Consider the following 12,387-nt stretch of genomic DNA (forward strand, 5'->3'; position numbering starts at 1 on the left):
TATATGTTCTGTGTCGAGATTACACATGGGAGCGGGTGAGTTCGAGAGGCTCGGGGAAAGGAGTTCCAGAATGCTGGGGTTTTAGACAGGTGCAGGTAGGGTGGCAACGGAAGGCAGCCTGCTGCTCTGCACTAGGGTCTACAGGGGACTTTCAGAGGATTAGAAAGAGGAGGGGAGACTGGGCAGGGAGTGAGTGATTTACCTTTTGTGGGAAGTCATGAGGGGGAGGTGTGCCCTCCAATAATGTGTCTACTTAAGTGACAGATGAGTGATCCATGTGAGTTCTGGATAGCTGGCAGCTTTTCAGAGCAGTAATCTTAAATTTTTCTGTGCAATCTACCGAGTGTTAACTGCACCTGAGTGATAGAGAAGCCGTTAAACGGGCAGTGGCGAGACCTTTGTTCCCGCTCTTTTTCCCCCCTTTTTTATGGTTGGTTTTGTTTGAAGTTCTTTGGGGCTTGGGGCAGGGCAGGCCTATCACCCTAACAGACTTGGCATCTTTGTTGGAATATGAGGAAATCATTGTGCAGGAAGAGCCCTGGGTCTTGAACCCTCTGGTCTGGCCCTAGGTAGCCCTGCATGATTGTGGGCGTGGCTCTGCCATGCTCATTTACATACCCGGAAGTCAGGAGTTGTGCAGTTAATTGATGGAGACCAAGCAGCTGAGTGTCAGAGCCAGGCTGTAAGCCCAATCTTTCCCGACTATGTTTAGGGCTCCTTTACCAGGAAGCCTCTGTTCCTTGAGATAGAAAAGCAGGCCGGATGTCCCGCTTTCTGCCTCTGGTTCCACCTGCAATATCCTTTGCATCGTCCTCCTGTTTGTCCTTTTAGTCTCAGTCTTCTCTGTGGACACCGTGATTGCTCTCTATAGAGAGTCAGCGTTCCTCATCAGGGCTGTGGCTGTTGGAGCATGGGCTGTTATGGTTTTCGAAAACTGCTTAGAACCTCTTGCTTATGGAGTGTGGCTCAGTGGGGAGTGCTTGCCCAGTGTGCTCTAGGCAGGCCCTGGCCCACATCTCCAGCACTGATGGTGGTATAGGGGCACAGGGGACCTGCTGTGTTTCCAAGGCTATCTCATGTGTCATGTCGCTGTGAGATGATTCTAGACTTTTGGCCAGCTATGAGGTCACTGTGGTAAGAGCTTGCTCCCCCGTGCTGGGGAGATTGAGGTAGCTTTTCAGACCCTACATGTGACATCTTGGGTGAAGTCCTCCACTTCTTAAGAACTGGACACCACTGGACTCTCTCTGACCCCTACAGGACTGTGTTCTTACTGCAGCAAACATAGAAATCCAGGAGCTGACAGTCTGCCCTGGAGGCTCTGCCCTGTAATATGGGAGGACCTCATTGTCCTCCAGAGTCCTGGGTGTGCTGGATACCATCCATATACTTCAAACTTCAGGGCACTGTCACCCCAGGTGGTATTGCATGATTCTGACCTTTGTATGGCTTGTGTGCCTCATCTGTCTGCTGTATGCCTTGTGAAGTCTGCTCCATTATTCTCCCCTTCTGTATGCATTATAAACCTAAGGAAAAACTTCTTTCTTTAATGGCAGAAACAAGACACAGAGTCATTATGTTCACTTAACCATCTCTGCTTTCTAACTGTTCCAAGCATCAGGAGCCATAGGGTGTAGAAGACAGGGGCTCCTTTCCAGTGACCTAGACTCAATCAGAAACACTTGCTAACTCCAGAGGCAGGTAGCCATGCCTGCGTCCCTCAATATCCAGATTAGATTTAGAGGTCTTCATTCCAGTTTGTTCTCTCAGAAAATATTTGTGGACACCCTAGCAGTGCCAGGTGGAGTTATTGTTAGGTTCTGGGCAAAGTGATGTAAAGACCGGAGGTGTGAATAGGAGGTCAATACATGAGGGATCCAGCTGTAAAGAGACAATGGCCCCACTTAATGCAGCCAGACTGGAAGTTCTCCACCACCTGCCTTGAACCAACAGCCTCTGGGAGGGACAGGTTAACAGGAAAGCCTGCTAAGCCCAGTTCTCAGATGAAGTGTGTGTGTGTGTGTGTGTGTGTGTGTGTGTGTGTGTTGCATCAGTTCCAGATGCCTCTGCGCTGGGAAGCCTACCCAAGATGACAGGCTGGTGGTGTATGTGTCCTTCCATGTTAGGAATACTGAAAGCTTAAGTGAGCATGGGGGTTGGGGGGAAGAATGATGATGTGGTGGTGTGCCTTAGGCTGGCTCACAGTGCCCCCTAGCCATAGTGAAGAGCACTGCACCAGTAAGGCTGGGCCTGCAGCCAGGAGCTTCCCACTAGGCCACTAGTTCTCAACCTCTGGGTTGTGACCCTTTCACAGGGGTTACCTAAGACTATCAGAAAACACAGATAATATTTGCACTAATATTCATCACAGTAGCAAAATAACAGTATGAAGTAGCAACAAAAATAATTTTATGCTTTGGTCACCACAAGACGAGGAACTGTATTAAGGGGGTTGCATCATTAGAAAGATTGAGAACCACTGCTCTAGGAGAAGCATTTTAAAACTGTCTGTGGTGTATTCTTGTAAATCCAAACTTCCATCTGTCTGGGGTTCCTTGGGCCTGTTTGTACGACTGGAGACTGGACAGTGCATGGCTTAGAAGGCTCCTGACTGGTTCCAGTGGGTGGCAAAACCACCTCTCCTTCCTTTGTGTTTCAGGAACAGGGTTACAGTGTAGTCCAGGCTAGCCTAAAGCATCTACTCTTTCTATCTCAGGCTCTTATGTGCTTGGGTGACAGTTGTGGATTACAACAACCGACTCTAAAAACTCTGACTTCTGTTATATTTACATTTATTTATTTTGTGAACATGTGCATGGTCAGAGAACAGCTTGCCAGAGTCGATTCTTTCTTTCTACCATGTGGGGTTCCAGGGATTGAACTCAGGTTGTCAGACTTGGCAGCAAGCACCTTTACTCTCTGAGGTCCCAAACTGCCCCAATCTTGTGGATGGGATGCTGGTGACCATGTCAATGTCCATATAATAAACACAGCATCAGTAAAAAGCCGAAGGTGTGTCTACAGGGTGACACTGGCAAATCCATCTTTGAAAACCTGGGCTTGCATTTTGAGAAGACTTAAACATTATTGGTCACTATTTGGCTTAATGGTATTTTCAACAGAAATATTTATTTCTCATTTACAGTACTGAAAATAGTTGACAGGATTGAAAAATAAAAATGGGTGCTAGAGAGATGGCTCAATGTTCTTTTGCTTTTGCCAGAGGATCTTGGTTTGGTTCCCAGCATTCACATGCTGTTCACAACTGTCCTTCACTCCAGATCCAGGGGATCTGATGCCCTCTTCTGGCCTCTGAAGGCAGTGCATGCATGTTGTACACAGGCATACAGTCAGACACAAACACATACACAGAATAAAAGTAAATAAATCTCAAAAAGAAAAGAGATCTGACCTCACTCTTGGAAGCGGGCTGGGGTGCCGCTCAGGGTGCTTTCCCTGTGTGGATGGAGCTCGCAAAGACCCCACACTGCAATGTGTCATCTCCACGCCCTTGCCTTATGTCCCTCAGTCTAGGAGAAGTGACAACTCTGGGATAGTGGGCAGCAGACCCTTGAGTTGTATCAGACAGTTGTTCTTATTCTAAGGAGGAAAACTCAGGAAACTATTTGCTTAGACTTTATGTCAGAAGCGTAAGTATCACTTTTGTCTAGATTGTGTGTGTGAGAGAATATGAAGGCTGTCCAGTGCATTGTGGGTTGTTGGCAGCACCCCAGGCTTCATCCACCATGTGGTGATAGCACCCCTAGTTAATAATAAGACAGGGACAAGAGGGGCTCTGTCAAATTAACAGCCATGTTTTTCACCTTGTAGATGGGACCCTAACTGGGGGAGGCTGCCTCTGAAGTGCGGTCTAAACCCTGGAGCTCCGAGGCCATGGTTAAAAGACCATGGCTCTCACATCAGCCCCGGCAGTGAGCTTAGCCCTGTGACCCTCTGGGACATTAGCCCCACCCCGGCCTCTGGGAAATGCCTCCTCCCGTCTTTTGCTGCAGAAGTTAGTTCTTGTCAACATTGCTGGATACCTATGGATAATTGGGATTTGTTACAGTGCAAATGATCTTTGGTTAGGATTTCATGAAACCTACATTGCTTGTCCTAGTTAGAGTTAACATTGCTGGCATGAAACACCATAACCAAAGCAACTTGGGGAGGAGAGGGTTCATTTCATGGTACACTTCCATGTAACAGTCCATCACTGAGGGACTCCAGGGCTGGAACCTGGAGGCAGGGGCTGATGTGAAGAGTGCTGCTTACTGGCTTTTTCCCCATGGCTTATTCAGCCCGCTTTCTTATAGAATCCAGGACCACAAGCCCAAGGATGTCTCCACCCACAATGGCCTGGTCCCTCCCACATCAGTCAGTATTTTTTAAAATGCTCAACAGGCTTGCTTACAGTCTAATCTTATGGAGACGTTTTCTCAGTTTGGCTTCTCTCCACTTACGTAACTTTAACCCATGTCGAGATGACATAAAGTTAGCCAGCACACTTTAGAAACAAAAGCCACAGTAGTCATTTTCAGCTGTGCACACTGTTGGGCACAGAGAACAGAAGATGTAACAGTGTTCATAGAGACTGGGGATGTTCACTAGCTCTTTCTGGGAATGGTAATTTATTCCCTTCTCACAGCACTGATTCATTATGGTGGTGGTGCTGGTGATTGAAACAGGATTCTACTGCACAATTCACTCTCCAACACAATTGCCTCTTGTTTTTACCTAGACAAGACTAGACCTCACGTCAATCCTGGACCAGAGAGTCACAGGTGCTAGGATTATATTAGCCCCACCACACTTGGCTTTTTATTGTTATCTTAAACATCAGGAGGCTAGAGTGACGGCTCAGTGGTGAAGAGCTCTGGCCTGTTTTCCAGAAGTCTGGGCTTTGATTCCCAGCACCCACATGGTGACTTACAACCTAACTCCAATTCTGATGGATTGGAGCCCTCTTCTGGCCTCCGTGGGTACTGCATGCACATGGTGCACGGACATACATGCAGGCAAAATACCCATACATGTCAAATAAAAATAAAGCTAAAAAAAAAAAAAGATAAGCCACTATTCTGAATATGTAGTCATGTACTCATTAAGTTTGCTTGTACCTTGAGTTCATCTTAAAACCTGCTTCCCTTTAGTCATGTGTCGCCAATAGAATTTGTTCCTTATAGTATTTTTGTTTTAATTTTTGAGGCGTTTAATAAGCAATTTGGTAAGAGGCATTTTCTTTTTAAAAACTTTTAAGAGCCATTTTCTATGACTTGTCTAGGTAAAAACAAGAGGCAATTGTGTTGGAGAGACAGTTTATACTGGTGACTTCATTTTCCTGAATTGCCAGTGTGATTTAAAATTGGCCCCTAGAGGGAGATGTTGTATTGAAATTTTACATCCTGTTTGAAGAGATGTTTTATGTTGTTTTTCCAAATGTGTTAAACCCCTTTCAACGGCACACAAAATGATCCTGTGTTATTTAAAAAGAAGTAGAGTATATTTGAGCGTAGAACTGATATTGTTTTTGCAGGGAACAAAATTTAAGACATAGGCTAATGATATACTTTGTGGAAAATTTTTGACAAAGTATATTTTAAAACATGTCAGTTTAAGCAAGTCTACATCGAAGAATTGGTGTGACACATTAGGGCCTTTCCTTGGAAGAAAGTGTTGTAGAAGGAACTAAACAGATAATTTACATTTACCTGGTTGGTACTTAGGACCACTTGAAATTTGATTCTTCCCATTCCCCCATGGTGTCCTGCCAAACCAAGTTCAAACTCTAGAGGACAAGGAAAAGTGGAAGGAGAGACTGTAGAGTTGTCATCTGACCCCTCCCCCCATATCCCTGCCAGACAGAGAGACACACACTAATAAGAAATTTGATTCTTTCCCCTCCATTTGGATAACAGGTGTGCACCTGTTTAAAGACTCCAACTCACACAGTAGGTCATCACCAACTTGGCTGAAGACCTATTGTGTGCTGATTGGCATTTATCCACAGTCTGGCAGGTGAGAGCTATATAAAGCTCCCCAGCCTTGCCTTAGAGCTAAGTGCAGGATTGATCTCAAGCCCAGTGATCAACCTGAACAGCTTAGTTCTTCCTTGGTCACGGTTCCTAGAGGAGGGTTCCCACCAGGTCTTCAACTTTGCATCCTAAAGAAGTCAGTCTCAAGTGATTTTCCTTTATCATCACTGCAAGGGTGTTGTTTGTTTGTTTGTGTGTGTGTTTTGTTTTGAGAGGTTTCTCTGAGTAACCCTATATGTCTGGAACTCATTCTATAGATCAGGCTGGCCTCAAACTCGTGATCAGCTTGCCTCTGCCTCCTGAGTGCTGGGATTAAAAGCAAGTGTCACATGCCTGGCACAAGGTTTTAACTTCAAACTGTTTGTAGCACTGTGGCTGTGACTGACATTCTTGAGGCCCTGGTCCAATCCTGGATACCACATGATTTCCCTCTTAAAGCAGCATTGTGGGTATTAAGATAGGTCAAGGGTGAAAGCACCTGGGCCAGTGCAGTGTCTTGGATGATTGTTCATACTCTGCTGAGGAATGCGCAGTGGATGTGAACATTCTCGAGATGCCTGTAAGCCTGGGTTCTCACACATGGAGCTTTCTGGTTGATGCTGGACTCCAGCTCATTTCCTAAAATCTTTTTTGGATTTTTTTTTTGTTCACATATCAGTTTAGGCTGATTTTAGTTGCATAAATGGTGATGGAGAACCATCGCTAGTCAGAAACTGTTATCTAAATGTGTAACCACTATGAATTTTAAAGAGAACAGTTGACTGTACTGAGGGCGGGGACCTGATAACTCAGTGGGGTTGTGTGTTCCCAGAGTCTTCCCAGACTTGATACAATGTTCCCTTCTCTGAAAGGCTCAAGTAGGAACATTTGATTCTAATAAGTATCTGAAAAGTGCTATCCCTGGCTTTTCTCAAGCAGCCCACGGGTTTTGCTGATGTAGACTAACTCAGTAGTTAGCTTTCTGGCAGGTAGAGAGATTTAGTGATTAGCCTGGGCTTGTGTCTGTGGTGATGGTACCATCTCTGTTCTACCAGGAAGCTGAGCCATAACCAATATTTGTAGAGCGCCTATTGTGCGCTCTGGTAAGATTTATTCTGACTACAGCTGGGGCTTGGTTTTCCTCTTTTCCACAAGTTGTCTACTTTGGTCATCTGATACCAACTGATACTAGTATGTGACATAATCAGTGAATAGCAAACACACACACACACACACACACACACACACACACCATATAGACAGACATTTACCTCTGCAGTTCTGAATGTTCATAGTTCCCTGTCAACTTTGCTTTTTCAGATAGGTGCTTCAGTCTTGGTCCTTTGAATGTCTTATTAATTGCTTAGAGTTGTACTGTCTTTAGTTATTAAACTTAAACGATACTTCAGTTGGATGTGGTGGCACATGGTTGTGATCTTGGCATCAGCAATGCAGAGGCAGGTAAATCATGAGTTCATGTCTTTGACTATAAAGTGATACCCGGTCTTAAAACAAAAACACTACCACCACCAAGATACATAGGAGCTGAAGGGACGGACGGCAGAGTGGTTAGCATGTACTGTTCTTATAGGAGCTCCTCGTTCAGTTCCCAGCCCCCACATCGAACAGCTCACCACTGTCTGTAACTCTCACTCCGGGGGATCCAGTAACCTCTTCTGGACTCTATAGGCACCTGCACTCACATGCACAGCCACCACTCTACACACATGCACATAATTAAAAACAAAAATAAATCTTTAAAAAGTGACATATGTCTTTCCAGGGATTATTGTCTTGTCTTTTGACTTTAAAATGGAGAGCTTCCTCCTTTACCTTTATTACATAAGGAAAACACCCCTTGTGGGTTGATGTGCAGTGTGAATTGTGAAAACAGCCGGCCATTTAAAGCTGAGCATGTCTGAGCAAGCATAGTAGGGCACAGCTTTAATCCCTGCACTGGATGGGCAGAGGCAGGTGGATCTCTGTGAGTCTGAGGCCAGCCTGATCTACAGAGTGAGTTCCAGGACAGCCAGGGCTTTAAAGTGAGACCCCTGTCTTGGGGACAGAGGGAAGCTGAGTATGTTTGTGTTTGACTTTTGGGGGAGTTGGTTCTTTCCTTTTCCGCATAGGTCCCTGGGATTGAGTTCCATGTCCCGTTGCCTACAAACCATCCCATTTAATATGGAGTCATGGAAGAGAAGTTGCTAAGTGTTTTGTGCATATCCCTACATCTGTAGGGGATTGTTTCAATCTTAAAATACGTGGATGCAGTGAAGTCTTTGGAAGGTGTGATGGAGCTAACTTAGTAGCCCACATGGGTCTTGAAACCTGTGGCAGTCCCTCTCCCTCAGTTTCTGAGGTGCTAGAATTACTGGCTTGTACCACACTGCCAGGCTGCAGTAGAGTCACTTAGAGCAGCAGGTCTTTTCCTCTCTCGGGTGATGTTGATGAAGCTCAACCCTGCTTTGTATTCAAACTTGGAACATTTTGAAAGTCTTTATGATTGGTCACAACCTCCCAGAGGAATTTGAAAAACAATTAGACTTGAAAAAATTATTTTACGTATATTTTTATGTTTTTACGTTTTTGCCAGCATGTATGTCTGTGCACCATGTGCATGCAGTGCCCAATAGCGGCCAGAAGAGGCCATCAGGTCCCGTGGAACTGGAGTTACAGGTGCTTGTGTGTTGGGTACTGAACTCAGGTATTCTACAAAAACAGCCAGTGCTGGTAGCCACCTCTCCAACCAGTCCTCTTTCTCTCTTGCCCATTGTGTGTGTGTGACTGTGTGTGTGTGTCTGTGTGTGTGTGCGCATGTGATCTGTAGGCCACTCACTTGTCCCTGGGTCTCATTTTCCTCTTCCGTGGAAAGATTTGCCTCTGGTGTCCTGTCCATCTGTACAGCTACAGAGCTTAGGAAGGAAGTTACATGTAACATTGACTTTAAAAATGTAAACACTCGCTGCATCCCTGAACATAATAAAACCATCTTACAAAGAAACAAAGAAACCTTGTACCGAGCAGAGCACACCCCAGTGGAAGCCCTGGATTCCCAGCCCCTGGAAAGAAGTCACTGAAAGTTAAATTTCATGTACTTTGCTTCCACAGCATATTTTCTGTTTTAAACTTTGTGCTTATCCTCCCCTACAAATAAAACACCCAAAAATTTGCTGGATTTTCTTCCTCAGCCTCTGGCTCTGGTGGCCTTTGGCTCCTGAGAGGAAGGACTCTCCTCACCCCCTGCGCCTCACTGTCCCCTCCTCTTTCTGCTTCCTGCTAACTCTGCGTGCGCCTGGAGCCTGATCCTGTGCCGAGGCTCCAGTGAGCATGCTCACAGCAACCCCCGCCCCCCCCCCCCAAAGCAGAGGAAGCTGGTTTACATACGAGTCATACCAAGCATAGCCAGCATGTCAGTGCAGTCAGCTTGCAGCGGGCTGTGAGGGCGAGCGCCTTTGTCCTAAGAAATGTGCTTTGTGTTTTTCTTTTTTACTGCTTTCTTTTTAAACCCCCCAGACAGGCTTGAGAAGACTTCTGAAATGATTTTTTAAAGCCGAATAGAAGACATAATCAGACACCTTCCACAAGCCCTTGACGGGTTTTGTTTGAGTCTGATTTTTTTTTTGTGTGTGTGTGTATGATTTTTTAAAAACCTTTTACATACTTTGTTTTGATCTTGTGAGGCTGGGCCTCTATCTTCCTGAAGTTTTAGGAGAGCCTGGAGCTACTCAGCTAAGACTGACTTTTGAAACTTTCTCTTTGGGGGTGAAAGCAAAGAACTGTTTTTCTTTGCTAGTCAGACAGATAAATGCTGTTTATGAAGATGGACCTGTTGAACTACCAGTACTTGGACAAGATGAACAACAATATTGGCGTTCTCTGCTATGAAGGTAGATGTTCTAGAATGTACTCTTTTGCATTTGTGATGGCCACTGCGCCTTTGGAGGGGGGCTCTGACTGTCTTATGAACATTTTCTTGTGTTTCTTGTGATGGTGGAGTAATGGAAAGAGAGTTGTACACCATTTCAGGACAGTTTGCTCTCGCCTGGCAGGAGGGTGGCAGCCGGGGAAGGGCTGGAAGGGAAACATTGTTAAAAGTTTACTTGCAGTGTACTAGCAAGGTCTGACAAGATCTCGTTACATTTTAAGTGATTTTTCTCTTTTGATTTTTGTTGGCACTTTATGAATAAGTAGGGATTTACAGAAGCAAGGAGAAGTTAAACATGTGGGTGTTGGAGGAGAGGGGAGGGGCTTTGGGACTTATTTTTAAACATATCACCGTGTACAGTGTTCGGTGTGGACCCTTGCTCTGAATCTCATGTGGTAGAGGAACAACAGCAGAAAGCCACATTAAGTTATTGTTTTCCTAAGCCATTGTCTCAGACATTGAGGGTTTTTTCCTGTGGGGTTTGTGGGGCTGGCAGGGCCTGGTGTCAGGGAGCCCAGGCCGGGCTCTTTGTCTGCTGCCCCATTTCCTGTGTAGAGAGCTGACAGTGAGACAGGCTCCCTCCAACCCCAGCCCCTGGCAATTACACAACAAGCAGCCAGAAGGCTGAAGAAAGTGGAAAATGCCCCGGCCCCTAGGTTTGCTCCCTATCGCCCCTTCCCCTGGGCACTCCCCGTAGTATTTTAAGCTTCACTGGAGAAAACCCCAATCCCATCTTTTGGAATCTTACCTACGTGCAATTTGAGACCAGGGTAATGGGGTTGAGTTGTGGTACTGGACAGGCAGGGAGAGACCTGGGGCTGTTGGGGAGTCTTTTCTGGTCAAAGCACATAGGAATCAGGACATATCTTCCTGCTTGGGCAGCAGGCTCCGGGTTTTCTCCCCTAGTAAGCCTAGTGGGTTGGCTGCTTTCTCTTGAACAGAAATTGAAAGGGGGAGGAGAGCCGGTTGTGTTCATGTAAAAGTTTCATCAGATCTGCTTCTTAAGTTGTTAAAAACATACCCTTTCTCTTTCAAGCTTGCTTGAAAATGAACTCTATGGGGAAAATCTCATTTAAAGGGGTTTTGTTGTTGTTGTTTTGCTTTTTAAAAATAAGATATCACTTTACTTTGACAAGTTTCCTCTACATATAAGGAGTGTCTCAGCTTCCAACCCCCTCATCTCAAAGGTTGGATTTTCCAGAAGTCACCAGAAGCAATTTCTGGTGGGATTCATGTATTTTTTTTTAATCCACATCCCAACCCGAACAAAAGCTGAAGACTTTTAATGTGATTTCTTACTCAACAATCTGATATTAAAAAAAAAAAAACAACAACAAAAACAAAACAGAGTGCCTGACTGGCCCGGGTGAGGAGCTCAGAGACTTCTAGGACAGTGGCTCCTTCCTTGTGTCCCAGGAGGAAGTCCTGCAGCTCCCCCAGGTGGGCGTGTGATTCCACAGAAAGTGCAAATGCCAACAGTTAGCTGTCTTGTTTCCTTCACTGTTTGGAAGAGCAGACTTAGAAGCTGAGAGGCAAGTAGATCCGTGGGATCATAGGCTATCATCTGTGTAGCTTAAACATCTGCTCCTGTTTTCCTTATTATGAAAGGTAATATTATTCTAACACCAAAATAAATACACAGGAAATGAAGGAAAGCACAGCAAAACCCGAGTGGCGCTCAGAGCCAGTTGTTTATGTCCTCTGGTTTCCTCGCTGTAAACACCACACACATCTGGTCTCAACTGCCAGGGCCGTGTGGAAGATGGGTATAAAACATACATGGAGTTCTCTCCTGTTAAAAAGTCCAAACACAGCTAAACCTGGTGGCACACACCTTTAATCCCAGCACAGAGGAGGCAGAGGCAGGTAGATCTTTGTGAGTTCAAGGCCAGACTGCACTATATAGTGAGTTCCAGGACAGCCAGGGCTCTATAGAGACCCTGTCTCAAACAAACAAACAAACAAACAAACAAAGCAAACGAGAAGTTGGTACAGTTTAAATGAAGTGTGCTATGATTGTTTGCATTGAACATGCCAGCCCTCCAGCGTGCCAGGGCAGTGATGTGGAACATGAGTGGATAGGTGGCATTTGATTTCATCTGGGACACAGGCCAGTCTCCTGCCTGTCAACAGGGGACAGTGTTTGCCCTGTTGGCTTTAGAAGTGAAGGTGTTGGTGGGGAGCTTTGCTTGTTCAACAACAACCCTAGTTGTGTCAGGGCAACTGTGTCCTCACCACCTTCCCTCTCAGCAGCTGCCACGAGGATGGGTCAGCCACCTACCCTGCAGCACACCAGGACTCCTGCTTCTTACTTTTGAATCCACTCTGGGTCGCCCTCCCTCCTTGAGGTCTTGGGCCAGAGCCTACATCCGTCTTCTTCCACTGAGGAGCCCCATGTAGCCCAGACCTGTCTAAATGGCTGGGCCCTTCCCTGCATGGCGACCTCAT

The 12,387-nt window shown here is 45.7% G+C and overlaps 1 protein-coding gene across 4 annotated transcripts in view; it reads left to right on the plus strand.

Moving 5' to 3' along the window:
• Vgll4 (vestigial like family member 4) overlaps nt 1-12,387 on the plus strand; it is a 115,523-nt gene that overhangs the window by 42,547 nt on the left and 60,589 nt on the right. The window contains exon 1 of one of the 4 annotated variants that reach the window (XM_028753588.1): nt 9,392-9,901. The exons of the other annotated variants lie outside the window; for them this stretch is intronic. Coding sequence (XP_028609421.1) covers nt 9,820-9,901 — 82 coding nt within the window. The 5' untranslated portion in view covers nt 9,392-9,819. Of the gene's footprint in view, nt 1-9,391; nt 9,902-12,387 lie in introns of those variants that run through there. 4 annotated transcript variants of the gene reach the window in all.

Source organism: Grammomys surdaster, unplaced genomic scaffold (genome assembly GCF_004785775.1).
Source record: "Grammomys surdaster isolate TR1022 unplaced genomic scaffold, NIH_TR_1.0 125950, whole genome shotgun sequence".
In the NCBI taxonomy this organism is placed as follows: Eukaryota; Metazoa; Chordata; class Mammalia; order Rodentia; family Muridae; genus Grammomys; species Grammomys surdaster.